The 16093-nt window shown below is 34.4% G+C and overlaps 1 protein-coding gene across 4 annotated transcripts in view; it reads left to right on the top strand.

Moving 5' to 3' along the window:
* The window catches only part of PXDN (peroxidasin), an 84937-nt gene extending 69467 nt beyond the window's left edge, over positions 1-15470 (top strand). For all 4 annotated transcript variants that reach the window (XM_062572986.1, XM_062572985.1, XM_062572988.1 and 1 more), the window contains 4 exons: positions 8457-8577; positions 10959-11091; positions 11771-11884; positions 12477-15470. In XM_062572986.1, the coding sequence (XP_062428970.1) occupies positions 8457-8577; positions 10959-11091; positions 11771-11884; positions 12477-12602 (494 nt within the window). In that variant the 3' untranslated portion in view covers positions 12603-15470. The remainder of the gene's footprint in view (positions 1-8456; positions 8578-10958; positions 11092-11770; positions 11885-12476) is intronic.
* The last annotated feature ends 623 nt before the right edge of the window (positions 15471-16093 follow it).

Raw genomic sequence — 16093 nt, 5'->3', positions numbered from 1 at the left:
AGGTATAAATAACTGCTTTCTTATTGTCTTCCTTCTGTGGATAAATATTCATATTCTTTGTCATCACCTTTAAAAGTTAGGACAATGGGATTTCTTTTCTTCAGAACAGATCTTTTTTTCAAGAAAAAGAGTTTAGATAGCACTCAAGAAGCAAAAGATGTTGATGATGCTTTGCAGCTAAGATCTTGGCCTCTAACTCACTTCCAATGCACACATTGTGTATGGCCTCTATTTAGCCATCAACATATCAGACTTCACTTCATCTTTAACATAGTTAGAAGATCTCTCCTTAAGAGAAACTTGTGAGTCATTAAAGATTGGATGAATTCCATGATTTGGAGTAATATCAACAACATACTTCACGGGACAAATGACATCTTCCTATTGAGTTTTTCTTGGCATTAGTTTTATTGTCTTGATGAAGCATGGGCATGCTCTTCATAGCTGAAAAAGTATATTCAGGAGATACAGAAACTTGTCTGTAGAACTTTGATGATCTAGACATTAGAGTCAGGCAAACTGTTGACTGTAAACAACTTGCCCGTATCAGAGAGGGTAATGATCAACTGAAGTTAACCATTATTAAAATCTTAGAATTTACTTAATAAGAACCTATCACTCAATACTTAGCTTGTGAAAGTGTTGGTAGAAGATATCATAGAATCAGTAAGGTTGGAAGGGACCTCTGGAGATCATCTAGTCCAACCTCCCTGCTCCAGCAGGGTCACCTAGAGCATGGTAGACAGGGTTGCATCCAGGCGGGCCTTGAATATCTCCAGAGAAGGAGACTCCACAGCCGCTCTGGGCAACTTCTGCCAGTGCTCCGTCACTCTCACAGGGAAGAAATTCCCCCTCACAGTCAGGTGGAACTTCCTGTGCTTCAATTTCTGCCCATTGCCTCTTGTCCTGTCACATGGGACAACTGAAAAGAGTTTGTCCCTGTCCCCTTGACACCCTCCCTTCAGGTACTTGTACACACTGATAAGATCCCCCCTCAGTCTTCTCTTTCCCCAGGCTGAAGAGGCCCAGCTCTCGCAGCCATTCCTCATGGGGCAGATGCTCCAGCCCTCTGATCATTTTCGTAGCCCTACGCTGGACTCTCCAGTAGCTCCAGGTCTCTCTTGTAGTGGGGAGCCCAGAACTGGACACAGTACTCGAGGCCTCTGCAGGGCTGAGTAGAGGGGCAGGATCGCCTCCCTTGACTTGCTGGCAACACTCTTCCTCATGCACCCCAGGAGACCCATTGGCCTTCCTGGCCACAAGGGCACACTGCTGGCTCATGGTCGATCTGTCATCCACCAGCACTCCCAGGCCCTTCTCTACAGAGCTGCTCTGCAGCAGGTCTGCCCCCAGCTTGTACTGGTGCCGGGGTTATTTTTCCCTAGGTGCAGGACTCTGCACTTGCCCTTGTTGAACCTCAGGAGGTTCCTCTCTGCTCAGCTCTCCAGCCTGTCCAGGTCTCTCTGAATGGCAGCACAGCCCTCAGGTGTGTCAGCCACTCCTCCCTGCTTGGTATCATCAGCAAACTTGCTGAGGAGGCACTCTGTCCCCTCATCCAGGTCATTGATGAAGAAGTTGAACAGAATGGGACCCAGTGCTGAGCCCTGGGGGACGCCACTGGCTCTTCACCTCTTCTACTGTTGGTCCTCTTGGGTTTACAGCTGCTGAATAGTTCTTTGGTGATATATCTCAGCTTTTAAGGCAGTAAGTAGACTGTAAACTGATGGAAGATGTCCCTTCAACATACTGTAGATAGAGTTAATAATGAAGAGTTTTTCTAACTAGTATGGTTTTACAGTGATAACAAACTCAGGTATCCTTAGAAATGAAAGAGCAGGTAGAGATTTACTGTTCAAACATGTTGGATCGTTTAGCTTTAAAACTGATGACAGAGTCTATGCATTAGAGAATATACCTATGTTAAAACTCTTGGGAGTCCATGCTTTTCAGCCTAGTAGGAAATAATTCATATTTATGCTGCTTGAGAAGTCATACAAACAACATTATTAACTCTAAAAGGGCAAAGTTTCTTCCACTCCATTTTTGAAGAATGTCTTTTGATTCTCAAATGTATCTACCTGCCTTATGTTTTTTTTATATGTATAGAAATCTGATCTAAAAGCTGCCCATTTGTCATACATTGATTAATATTTTAAATATTAAAATGTATTTGCATTTCATGATAGAGCCATCATTTTATAAATCTAGAATTCTTCCTTTGAAACTTCTGTCATCTCTCTTCCACAGAGGAAACATTTATCTTACAAATCTTATACACATGGTATTTTGATTAATGGAGATGCTATGCATTAAGTGGTGGTAAATATATGATTCACTACGTGCTCACCCACTTGGATTCCAGAGTTATTAAAGCAAAATCTCTAAGGACCTCTTTCCTTAGGCAGGCAGAATTAATGAGAGCTGTGTTTCAGTCTGTCAAATGATATATCTTCCACAGGACATGTTAAAGGAAAAGAAGTTATCCTTTTAGAATTGAACTCTTAGTTCACAATAGAAACCTCTTGTCACAATATATTATGTATTTTTGTTGTCTTGCTGGAGTTTGCATCTGTTGTTCATTTTGTTGAAACAAAAAAAATCCCACTGAGTTGTCACAACTATTTTTCGTGTTATGACAGCAAGGTCCAAATGATGTTTGCAGAAGACCTTTTTTTATGCTAATTCTGGTAACTATTTCTAGTAACTAAACCGAAGTGAGGGCACTGATCTTCATGGTCGTCAGGCTCAAAATTCCTGATCTAGAAGAATCTTCTCTACTAAGTTCAAGTTTGTCAATAAAATTACTGCTTTTTATTCAAGGGAAGAATACATTCAAATTTTTATGAACAATAATGCTATGGTTATATATAAAATAAAAGCTACCATAATTGATAAGACTAAAATTCATTTAGCCTAGTATCCTGTACTGCAGTGGATCAGCAGTAGAAAAGCATGCTGCTTAAATAATACAGAATAATCATTTCTCAAAAAAATTTATCAGTAGTAATTTATCCCCCATGCAAAATTCAGGCTCATTTTCTTGCTGCATTTGCAAACTATTTTCAGTCTTGACGCATTTAAAACTTTTGTGCCAAGTTGTATCTAAAATAGTAAAAGGATTAAAAGGTTGTTTCTACCAATTAAAGGTAACATGTTTGAGTTCTGTATTGTCTTGCCAGTAAATGACTCCTTGAGTAATAAATCATTGGATGACAAACTTCTGCCTTGGAAGATTTGGTTCAAAACGGTTGTTATCTTTGTAAGGATACTAGGAGAAATGAATACTTAGTTTTTAATGAAATCTTGTACAATTTTCCCTAGATATCATTTCATTTAGGTCTTGCCATAATATTTACCATCTTTTTAAGTTATTCAGATTAAAAAAAAAATCTTTACCATTTTTTTCCTCTCCAGATCAATTATAACAGCTTACAACACTCTCTATATGGTTAAAGTATTATCATTTTATTTACACAAGACAAAATCTTTCAGAATATCTTCAAAATAACTCTAACATATGTTAGAAACATTAAGAGAAAATCAATTATCACCCTCCAAGTGTTCTACTATAAACAAATTAATCATTTTCTACCAGTTCAGGATAAGTTTACTTTGCCACAGCTCATGCAACTTGGCAGAGAGTTTCCCAAACACATTAGTTAAATCTCTTTGTAAAAATTGTAAAGCTGTTCTGTGAAATTGTGGTGATTCTCTAAATGTTATGTTATCACTGAGCCTCCTAGAGCAGATGTTATCCTTGGAAGGTCTTTAGAGTATTGAGCCCTTCAGCAGTCTAGCATGTATTTTCATTCAAGAATGTTCCTACTAGAAGGTAGTCCTGAATGCAATACAGTTAGATAACTGACTGCCAGGCAAAAGAAGTAAATATCTAAGCTGCTTTAAGAAATTACCTATCTGTATTCCCTTCTTCTCAACTCTTTTGAAGTCTGTGCAGAGATTAATGAAGTAATTGAAATACGAGTGCCTTGAACTTCTTTCCTGTGTGGATAAATGGGAGTGATGGTATCTATGGGAATCTAAGTTTAGGCAACTCAGTATAAAATGTAGTTTCTTTCTCTGGCACTGGAGACATACGGGGAGGTGGAGTACATACAGAGTATACCTTAAAGAACATTGGTTACTTTAAGGTAAATAAACTATGCTTGTTTATTTGTTCTTTTCATGTATTTTTATATTTAGAAGAGAAATATTTAAAACATATTCCTTCTCCACAATTAAAATATTTCTCATGATTGTATGATTAAAATTCTCCTAGACTGCACTAAGTTAAAATTTAGAAGGGAAGTATTGATATTATATCATCATACTTTATGTATGCTTAATAAGTGACCCATGTGTTCAGCTATTTTAGCGCCATTAAGGTATTACATCTGTTTTTATTATCCTTCCTGTTTTGTTCAAGTCAAAATACTTTTCCACATGAAAAACAGAATATCTTGTTAGTTACAAAAAGCTACTTCTTAAATTTCTTGAGTAAAGCCAATATTTACTTTTTAAAAAGCAAAGCATTATTCCCTTTTATAATAACAATACCAAATTACCTTTAGGTTTTAGTTAACAAATCATGTAACGTAATTACTCGTTTTTGGTGACTGAGGTACACAGGATTTTCTTCTGGCTTTCTTGACTTTCTACCCTTCTTCTTTTGTCACTGACAGTGAGGAATTACTGCAGAATGTATCATTTGAGCAAAGAGCATCCAAGCTTCAAATTTTCCAAACAAGCAACTTCTGATGCTTTTTTCAGGCTCTCTAGTGCAAAAGAATTTTATTTTTTTAAGTACTCACTGTAGGCTGCCATGACTACTGTTACTAGCTTTGTATCCCAGTTCTGCATGCAAAACACAGAAATTATAAAGCTTTCTTCCTTCAAAGGTAAGCATATTAATTTGGACAAGACCAAGATATGAGTTATATAAAGAGTCTAGAAAGAAAATGTGAACAGGTTGACTCAAATGGAGCCACGATTTTACTCCAATTATCTAAATTTGAAATGTTTTTCATCATATCTTTAAAAGTTTCACAGTTTTTTTTTATAAATCAAAACCAAAAATATCTTTAATCTGTTCTTTCATGTCAAACAATGACCCAGGAGGAAGTGATTCAGATGAGATGCCAGTCATCCTCATAAGAATAAACTGATTTAGGAAGAAGGTTTGGCTTAACTGTTTGTCGGTTAGGAAATAATATATATCTGCTGTACCAGGTGTTGTTCTTACACAAATTATGATTAAACGTGCTTAAATCCCACTGAATTACAGCAGAAGAGTTAAGATACATGCTTAATCTGAGTGCATTTATGCATGGTCGTCCAGTAGGATAGACTTACATTTATGAATATCTGTATTTTAAGACAAAATCAACAATTATGTCATATACTTCTATACATTACTGCTGTTATTGACCACATTATTCTCTTTTATTTGAGCACTGCTTTCAGAAAGGCATCCACCATTTCTTTTAATTATTCCAATTGTGCTTTATTCTAAATTATAATTTGTCTGGCTTTTAGTATTATATTTTAGTTTGCTCTTCTCATACCTTTATTGAAAATAGTAAATAACACTGAGCTAAGTATTGAACGCTGTGGAACACCTTACACATAATTTTAAAATGTTAACAGCAATCTCAGTATAAGACTGCAAGAACTTTTGTGATGATGAAAGTTGTTTACTAAGGACTCTTCAAAGTATCAGAGTTACATCTTTTACCTCCTGTCATGTCACATACCTCATATACATCATACACGAATGCTCAATACCTCTGAGTGCCAAGATTTCCTATTCCCTATTTACTTTGTAGGTGCATTTTTAGAACCTTTTGGAAAAGAGAGGACTTTCTGAAGATGTGAAGATGGTTACAATATAAAAAATGAATTATCCTGACATCTGCAGTGTAGCAGTACCTAGCTTCAGGAAGAAAATGTTGTTTATAGAGAGAAAGAAATATTAGGTTACTCTTAAACATTCATCTTTTGTGCAGAAAGTGAATTGGACTGGATATAGCTAATTTGGAGAAAGTCTAAGTAGATTGAAAAAAAAGCAGAAACTTATGCTGATTTTAGTAATTTTTCAGTTCTACTAAGGTAGTCAGGTAGTCTCTATTTTAAAGAAGAAAAATTCTTTTTGTTTTAGGCTTGCACCTCTCAGCAGTGACAATCCTCTTCCTAATATCAGGAACTGAAACCAAGAACAAGAATTGTACATCTGGCTAGCTGACACTCTTGTGTCTCTAAAACTAGAGAAACGTCAGGTCTGTGTACTTGGAGCTGCCACCGAACGTATGTTTCTCATATATACCAGCCTAAGGTGATAAACCTAGACTAGGATTCCAAGGATTTCAATGCTTTGATTCCCCAAACGGTCTAGGAATAAATACATATTTAAAAAAAAAGGCCAATCATGTTATTGCATCAAAGAAAATCTGCAGTATGCTGGATAGCCTTCGCAGGTATTAAATGAAGGGGATAAGCAGCAGCAAAGGCAGCAGAATGCAGCAATTGCTTCCAACAGAAATTATAATTTCTATGTAATTTAGCAAAATTTTAAACAACAGATAAATTCCTCTGGTGAAAACTACTTTCTCCTGTGACCCTTTAGAATGTGATCCCTCTTCTCCTCATATTGAATATGGAGGTATGGAAGGGTAATCAGAAATGCCTCCGTGCCAAGCATCATATCGACCCAGCAGTCTATATGCTATAGTCTATATTTATAGTCTATGTTTAAGACATAGTAGACTATATATAAATACAGTCTATATGTAAGTCTGCGTGAAAGAGCTTAGCTTTTAAACAGCCAGCAAGACGCTCGTGTGAGAAACAGCAGAACATGCAAGAAGAATGAACAATATGTTGGCAGTAAATATAATGTTAGTTCTTTGGTGGTGCCGTTGTTATTGGAGGAAGGTAATAAATTTGCCTGAGATGAGGACAAGCTGTGAGGAAAGAAAAGGGAAGGAGAACTGTGTGGATAAATTGTACCCAACAGTGATCTGTAGGTACTTTTTATTCCCAGAATTCCCAGAAATAATTAATCACTATGTATTTTTTTTTCCTTCAGTAATACTTTGATTGGTTTTAAGCTGTGGACAAACTAAATGTTTTTCTAACAGCAAAATGATAATAGTCTTGTTTAAATAAATGGCCAATATAAATAAAAATAGTCTAAGGTATTTTCATATAATCACAGAGCAATCAATGGTACTATTTCAGTTTCGGTTATGTGAGGCAAGAACCTTTACATTTGTTTCTCAAGTCCCTCAGCTGTTTCCTTGACTTTAAAGCTGTGCAATAAATTTTGTTAATACTTTAGGTATTAGATCTAAATACTGCCAAATTCCAAAATAATGCTTTCTAAAATGTTCTTATCTTTCAGAATGGTTTTATTCTGTTGCAAGTTTACAAAAACATTAGGGAAAATGACTTCTTCCTCTAATTATTTGCTTTTGTGACTCATTTTGCTAATGCCAGACTTAACTGGGCTTTGTCCATGGGATTCTGTATTTAGCTTTGCCTTCCATTTTCTTAGCAATTTCTCTGCTTCTAATGGTTGAACATATTGGCAATTTCTGTTGCAGCCTGGTCCATTATAATTTTTCTTTTTAAAGATTCTGTGAGCAGAAATGAGAAAATTGTGTTTTCCAGTTTTTTTCTCTCCAAAGTACTTTTTCCAGTTTTGTTTTGTTTTTCTTTGCTTTCTTAAATTGGACTCCTTCCAAATACTAATGATTTTTGGAAAGCTGAATAAAGTGAACTGAAGGAAAGACTTACTTCATCCTTTGAAGGTATCCTCCTGGGACTCTTAGGAGAGGAGTTTTGTCATAATTATTCTCAGGTTTGAGATATCTGCTCAACATGGGAAAGTGTCTCAGGATCGAAGTGACTGGTGATCGCTTTGAAATCCCTAAACTTTGGAAATGGAGCTATCAGCCAGTAACTGTCTGCAAAGATTCTCCAGGATTTAGTTAAAGATTCTCCTCCAAATGCCAAGTATAACAAATAATAATACCTGGAATGGATAAGGAAGCAACATGCTAGGAGTTTTTTGTTTGTTTGTTTGTTTTTAATAATATTGTGTTCCTCCATATATAACACTTAATTTCCAAAGCAGACAATAATTAAAAGTCAGAGAAGTAAGAGTGTGGAAATTTTAGAAGTGAAAAGAGCAGTTAAAATATCACTCATCTACATGGGAAAATAGTCTTTATTCCTTTGTTTCGCCTTGAAGATCTGGTCTGTGAGTAATCAGATCCGCTGCATGCAGCTGGCTTAAATGCTGAGATGTATTCAGACACAATCAAACCGATTCCAGACAGGATCAGATTGAATGTATGAACTGCCTTTGCCAATACAGAAGATGTGTGTAAAATCATATTAATATTATAACTGCTGATTAACAGTTTAGTTTGTAAAGTGTAATTCTTGTCTAATTCCAGACTGTAGAACTAGAGGACAGTTTAATGCATTTTCATATCACTTTCGGGGAAGGCGTTCTCTTGATTACAGCTTTCAGGAGGACAAGCCCTTAAAGAAAATGAAAATGTCTAAAACAGTAAGGTGAGACTTTTTCCTCTTTTTTTAAAAAAGTATGAAAAGTATTTCTTTTCAAATTAGTATGAAGCTGAATGACTTCTTTGTAAATGCAAACTACTTTTTTTTCCACTCTCTGTCTTTTCAAGTTTATGATTGAGATATTTCATTTTGACATTTGCTCATTTCCACTAATAGTAAAAATCACATTTTTTCAAGCTCAAATTTTTGTAAGACCTTTTTTGTGTATAGTACAGTATAGTACTTCAGTTCGTCTTGTGTTTTTCAGGAGAAAAGTCTATAATGAAGCTTAATTGTGGGGATTAAGAATCCCAGTCCTGCTGTGCCTGCAGTGTCCGAGTTATGTTCAGAAATTATTTCCTTTTCTCATCAGAGCTGCCAGGCCCTCATGTAGAAATAAGAGGGAGCCAAATGTTGATTACAGCAGTGTGGTATTTATGCTGTTAATAATGATACAGATTGCTTCTAGTACCAAAATAGTCCAAGCAGGAACGGTGGACAGGAGTGCTACAGAGACTGTTTATAAATCCTTAATCCTCAAAATACTCTAGCAGAGAGGTAAATCACAATGTCAGTCACAAATAACCAACTGCGTGAAATCGCTACCATTTCTAGGGAGTCAAAACTTATCTATGAATTAGTGAATAAAGGGATTCTGCTCAGACTAAACAGTTTTTGTGATGCTTGGGAAAAAATTGAACTGAAGATCCTTCATAATGATCAAATTTGACCCCTTTTGAATTATCCCTCTCTCCATGTATCACCATTCTTTTAGCAAATAAAATTATTATTACTTCTTTTGCAACTGGTGTGTTAGGAAGAACACTTATTTATATTCAACCAGAGTCTACCCACTCAAGGCAAGGGAAGCAGCTATCTAGATAAATAGGTATATCAGTGAATTTATTTCAGCAAATTTAAATACTATTAAATGTTGTAACACCAAAGATAAGCCAAAATTATATTTCACTTCATTGAGAACTGAAAACTGTCTTTAAGTAATAGAGCCTTTAGATGTTTAGGATAAGATGTGTATCTTCTAATTTTAAACATGAAAAGGCAATGGCTAGGTCTAAACTCCCATTTAGATAGCAGAAAAGAAAGGTTCCTTTCAAGGAACCCTCATTTAAGGACGTTTCATTCATCATTGCAAATGAACTGTATTATTTACATAATAGCTAAAGTTATTGCAACATCATTCATCAAACATTCAATTTTCATGTTCAGTTTTGTATTTAAGTTGCATTCTTGGTTAGAAGAGTTCTGTTTCCTTTTTCTTTTTTTTTACAATTACTAGAGCAGGTGGAGAAGATTAAACTATTTGTTACACAGTAACAGCTGGTTTACTTGAATTTTGGCATATTGTGTGGCTTAGAATTCATTTTCTGTAATTTAGATGAGCAAGTATATGAAACTAAGAAGTTTGAACACCTGCCTATTAGTGCTGTTTCAATTTATGCAGAAAGATTATAAACCATAAGTTCTATTTTGAGAGCAAGTACTTCTATGCCAGTTTATTCTTTGGGTGTTGCTTAGCCCTGGAGAAGACATATTAATAAGTAGGAATGCTTGGTGATATGAATTTATAGATTTAAAGCTCTTAATCATAGACAATAATTAGCGTTACCCTTGTTTTTGAATGCATGCTTTTTTTAAGTCTTACCAAATAAAATGATCTCTTATGAGCATTCCTTTGGTAGGCTTATAGTTTTTCCTGCCTACAGATTGAACTGCTTAACACAATTTAGTTTTGTAGATCTCTGTCAGAGATCAACTGGACAGTACAATAGACAAAAACATCTAGGTTATTGTATGTACTGTAATCTGTATTGATTTCAAACATGAATTGGACACAGGTTTCTGTCCATATGTAGAAGTATTTTTTTCTCATGTATTTATGAAAAAATCATGTATTTATGAAAAAATCATTTTCCTTTTTAAATAAGGTTTTCTTTAAATATATATTTTGCTAATGAACATTTAGAGGAAGAAACTATTAAGCTGAATGGGAAATATGTTAACAAGCAGTGCTTTTTACTTTTGTCTGTTTTTGTGTTTAAAAGTTCAAGAGATTCATTGGTTCTTTTCACACTGACTTTAGGGTGTTGCTTTAGAATATCTCTGCTCATAATTCTGTGTTTTCCCCCTGCTTAAATGTATTTATTATTATTCTCACTGGAAGAAACTTTCTGTCACTGGTGACATAGCAGTAATCCATAACTTACCTGGCCTGAGCCTGTGACCAGCACTGGTGGGTCTGGTGTCCTGTCGTGATTCATAACTTTGTTTGTTGCTCTCCTTTTACGTTCTTCATAAGTGTTCTAAAATAGGTAGGTAGACAAAAATGTGTTAGATGAATAATCTGGTTTGGTGTTAATTTTTTGTAGTTCTGTGAAACGGAGTAAGTATTTTCTTAATGCCACATCAGCCTCTGATGAAAACAGAAGCATACCCATAGTGAATGACTTCAAAGAATTTGTTTTGGAAATGCAAAAAACTATTTCAAGCCTCAGAAACCAGGTAAGGTGCTATAATGGATAATTTCTAATTGTAGATTTAATTTATAATGTTTTCATAATATCACTACGCTGATAGTATTTAGACATTCACTGCAGCCAAAAAACACCATTTCAAACAAAATGGTACACAAAGCAGTGTGTTATCATTCTTTGTTTCTCTATGCTTTTCAAATCATACCTAAATGATCTACAATTTTGAGATCTGCTGTACTTGGTTTTATCTTTTTTGAATGCAGAAAATGTTTAAAAATGTGTTCATCTAATTAGTGTTCCCAAGAGGCACACAACCAGCAAACTAAACTAATGATATAAACCTTTTTCATGGTGAGGGAGAGAATACAGATAATCTTTTATTTTATCTGCTTTTCATTTATACATGTTGGTAAGATTAGATTTGTCCTTCCATTCACATCAGATACAGTTTGCTTATCTTTGTTTGCTCTAGATGTGTGTTCCAATGGCAGGAAAAAAACACCTGTTAGTTTTCTTTTGCAAATACTGTTTCTCTATGTATTAACTATTTCCAGTCCTGTAGTCTTTTGAAAACTTAAGTAGTCAGAAGGAAAAACCAAGAGCAGTGTTTATCATGGACTGCATAGCACAGCAAAAAAGACAGAATGGCTTACACAAATAAAAACTTTACTTTGCTTCAGTAATTAACTTTTTCTTAATATTTTCAGATAAAAAAACTTGAATCACGCCTCAGTAAAACTGATTGCACTGATGAAAAGGGTAAATCGTATTCCAGCAATGAAACCTGGAAGAGGGACCCTTGCACTGTGTGTGAATGCAAAGTAAGTATGGTGAAATCTGTTTGTGAGATATAGAATATGCTCAGTTCTGCTTCTAAAACAGTTTTCAGTTTTGTACTGCAAATTTCTGGGTAATAGTTTCTAATTTCTTTTTACACGTCTTCACTTATTTGCTACAAAAAACTGATACTCTTCAGATGTCCCAGTGTTGAAGAATTCAGCCTTAACATACCTTTATCTTTCCAGAGACCTTTTTTTGAAAAGGTCTATTAAAAAGCACTAAAATCAGTAAAAGCTCATCTAGGGTGGTGCAAAGATTTCCTTTTTTTTTTTTTTTTTCTTTTATCATGGTGAAATTTTTTTAAAAATGTAGTTATAGGGAAGAAAAGTCTTTGTATTTGGGATCTTGGAGTTTCATGGCTGAATGTTAGATTAAATGATATGTTGCTTCGTTAGAGAAGGTGTCATAAAGACAATTCTAAATATCATTTTTTACTAAAATAAACTGTGTAAAATTTATCTTAGTAGCAAAGATCTTAGAGAGAATGAGAATATATTCTTCAATAACATGAAAAACATGTCTTGTTTTGAAACTATAGCTATATATATATATTTTTGTTTCTTTCTGACATAGGTTGGTCAGATTACCTGTTTTGTAGAATCATGCCCACCAGCTGATTGCGAAGCACCTGTGAAGGTTAAAGGAGATTGCTGTCCAGTCTGCTTAAAACAAACTAATAGTAAAAAGAAGAAACCATAATTCTTCTTTTTAACAATTTAGGGTGCATCCTCATCAAATCATATCAATGCCTGCTGCTGGCAAAAACAGGTAACTACAGGCTTAAAATAACAGCAAGAAACCAAAAATCAAGATTTACATGACAACGTTCTAATGGTGCTGTAATAGTGTAAGATAATGTATTGTTTTATTTTCTGCCCATAAAGATAATCACAATGCAAAAATATCGAAAGGGAAATAAGCAAACAGGTCAAAGATAATTTTGTGTTAAACTTCTCAGGTTAGACAACTCAAACTGGTGCTACTTTAAAAGAACACTGTCAGGTAGTTTTAGGTATCCAAAATGACTTGGCTTAAGACTGACTTACTCTAAAAAGAGCACTTCCCAGCTATAAAACATTAGGGACAGTAAAAGTTTACTCTCCATCTTCAATTTCAATCTGACTTGATGTTTAGCTCTTTGTTATTATTTAGTGAATGCAGGGAATAGAAAAAGAAAAGATCACTGTGCCCAAAGCAATGCCATATAGGGCTAGTTTCTGCAAATCCCTGGTGCATGGACCTCCTCTTGAATCTCACTGTCAGTTCTGCATATGGACAGGGAAGGAAATAGAGAAAACTACATGGCAGTTTCTACATACTTTCAACATATTAATTCAAAAAGGAAAATTAATCATCATCGTCAAAAAAAACCCTCTAGAATTAGCTGGGGAATATAAACAAACATAATTGGAAGGTTAAAAAAAAAAAAAAAAGCCCCCAAAACCCAGCAGTTGAATGTATATTACAGATGTATTTGACAGTGTTCCTCACTTTCGGGAAAACACGTGAAAGAGTAGCGTTTGATCTTAAAATGAACAAAATCTTTTTTGTCAAAACATATGTAATTGCTTGGTAAGTTTTTTTGTTTCATTTATTTTAAATCATTGTAACATGACCATCCAGTCCCATTTGTAAGCATGCTTCTCTTAATCTCAGATCAGCTCACATATATGTTTGGCCCTGTTCTGAAAATGTGAAAACATGTCACATACCATTTTGTATACAAAGATACCTACTGATCCATTGTACATATTGTCAATAGACATATGTTCCTGATTATATTGTGGCACTGTTTGTGGGGGGAAAAAAAACAAAATGAAGCATCATAATTAATCATGGATTGACTACTTTTTCTGGCAAGGTATTTTTTTTTAAAGTTTTTTTCCAGTTTCATCTAATGCATATATATTTTTACCTCAATATGTTTATCATTCATGTTAGAAATGGTCTGCCAATGGACTTTATTTCCCATTTAATAAATGTTTAACATTATAGAGTATATGTTTATGCTAGCATTTCAAAGTTTTATACTTTTTGGAATACAAACTTCATATTTTTGACCAGGAATTATATATTATATTCAGTGAAGGACAACTATCATACCTCATTTTACAGGTTTTTTTGTGTTTATTCATAATTGATTTTCTCCCTAAATACTTAATATTGTAGAATTTATAGCTCAGACCTTAAGTTCCAAGTCAGGTTTAACTAGAAACAGAGCTCTTTCGTTATTCGGTCCACTGACTTCTGAATTTGTTGTTAGAATTTATGAAGCAGAACTTTAGGTATTGAAGAAATCTGCACAAAATTAAACATATATGTCTTAAACATTTCAAATTATATAAACAACCTGAATACATAATTCTTGCATGGTAAATCAAATACCTGTCTAATAGCTAACCTATCACAACAATATGAGTTCGACTATAATATTTTTGGCACATGATTTCTATGATTACTAATATTAATAATTTCTACTTTGATAAACTGATACCATGGCACACATTCGAACTTTGATGTATCATCTTTAAAGCTTACTACAGAAACTTGTTTCACAGTACAGTAAGAGCAATATCTATATGTGAGTGGTGTTTTAAAGATGTGTGGTAGAGGTACATGTGAAACTGCAATTTATATTTTTAAAAATATTTTAATTGATTTTATATACAATGTCTTGATTTATGTAATTTTCTATTTTAATACTTTAAGAAACTGTGTGTGGCGAGCATGTATGAGTATCATATGGTTTCTAGAGGTCATCATTCCCGTATTTCTTTGATACTCTGGTGTTTTGTTGACTTTTGTTGAAAGTCCAAGCCACGTGTCTCGTACTGTAAGTCTAACTCAGATGCAGCTCTCACTGACCTACGCAGGAATTCCTCAAAGAGGAAGGAATGCGGAGCTAAACCAAATATAATTTAACTGTCTAAACAGTTATATAAATCAGTAATACATCCAGTTGGTTACCACTTACATTCTTTTATTCCAATTTTTATACTAAATAAACTTGCTCAAGATTTCAGCATATAAGAGAAGAGAGTTTCCATTTATACATTACAAAATGGTACCATATACCTGATTGTTCCTTTTCTCCAGCTTCCAGAATAAAGTGGGTTTTTTTTTTCATTGTTCAGTGTTTATTCATATGGTATATAAAAAGGGCTAAAGAGTCTAGATATGCTTAAACAATTTTAGTATTAGAGTTATCTTCCATTATGCATCTGATTACAAACCATTCAGGAAAAACAGGTCTTTATCCACAGTTTAAAATATACTCAGTCATGGATTGTACTAATTCAGTTATCTTGCAGTGTCTGCAGAATCAGCATTGATTTTTAACATTTCTGAAACAATGGCCAATGGCTAGATTACCATTTCCTCAGTATCCACTGTGAGAATATTGCTGTAATATGTTGCAAATTTTACGTATTTATTTTCTTTTTCTAATGTTACCTAAAGCAAAGTCTTTGTTTTTATTTTAATCAGTAAATTTACCAAAGAACTGTTTGCACTGTATAATGAATGCTTTTCAGTTAAAATAAAATGGGCCACATTTCCAAGTAAGCTTGATTTCTTTTTGGTACATATATTGTTTAGTTTAATACCTGAATATTCTTGTATGTAGATTTTTATTAAAGAACCATATTACTTACCTTATGCAGGATAATCAAGATTGAGACTCCATCTCTGAGAACTAAATAATCAACTGATGAAATAAGTAGATCTCAGCTCTTTAACATTATTACATGTGAAATTAAAGTATCTACTCACTGTTCTCTTCTAGGTGATAGGAGAAAATAAGTGCAGGCCCAGAAAAGGATATTTAAAGATAAAATTATGTCTTAGCACAAAAGCTTATTTGAAAGCTTTCTTAGTGTTAAACATTTTTACCTAAAATATTTAGCAGAGAGATATCTCGATGGCAATGCTGTAATACTCTCCTACAGCCTGCTGTTACGTAGTTTCTTCTCTTTCCTCATCTCTTCAAATAAATTGTCATGAAGCTGCTTGCCTTGCAGCTGCTTTAATGTGTTTGGTTCTACATTTGTCCTTCATTTCTTTCCTCAAGCGGGTAGCCAGGTTCATGCAGTCTGTTGTTTGGAGCTGGATGCTGCTGAAATATTGAGACCGCGTGGACAAGGCAGCAGGAGGTCCCACTGCTTGTATCTGCTCTCGCCAATGCTTTTTAT

Source organism: Rhea pennata, chromosome 3 (genome assembly GCF_028389875.1).
Source record: "Rhea pennata isolate bPtePen1 chromosome 3, bPtePen1.pri, whole genome shotgun sequence".
Classification (NCBI taxonomy): domain Eukaryota; kingdom Metazoa; phylum Chordata; class Aves; order Rheiformes; family Rheidae; genus Rhea; species Rhea pennata.
This window is presented reverse-complemented; position numbering and strand designations above follow the sequence as displayed.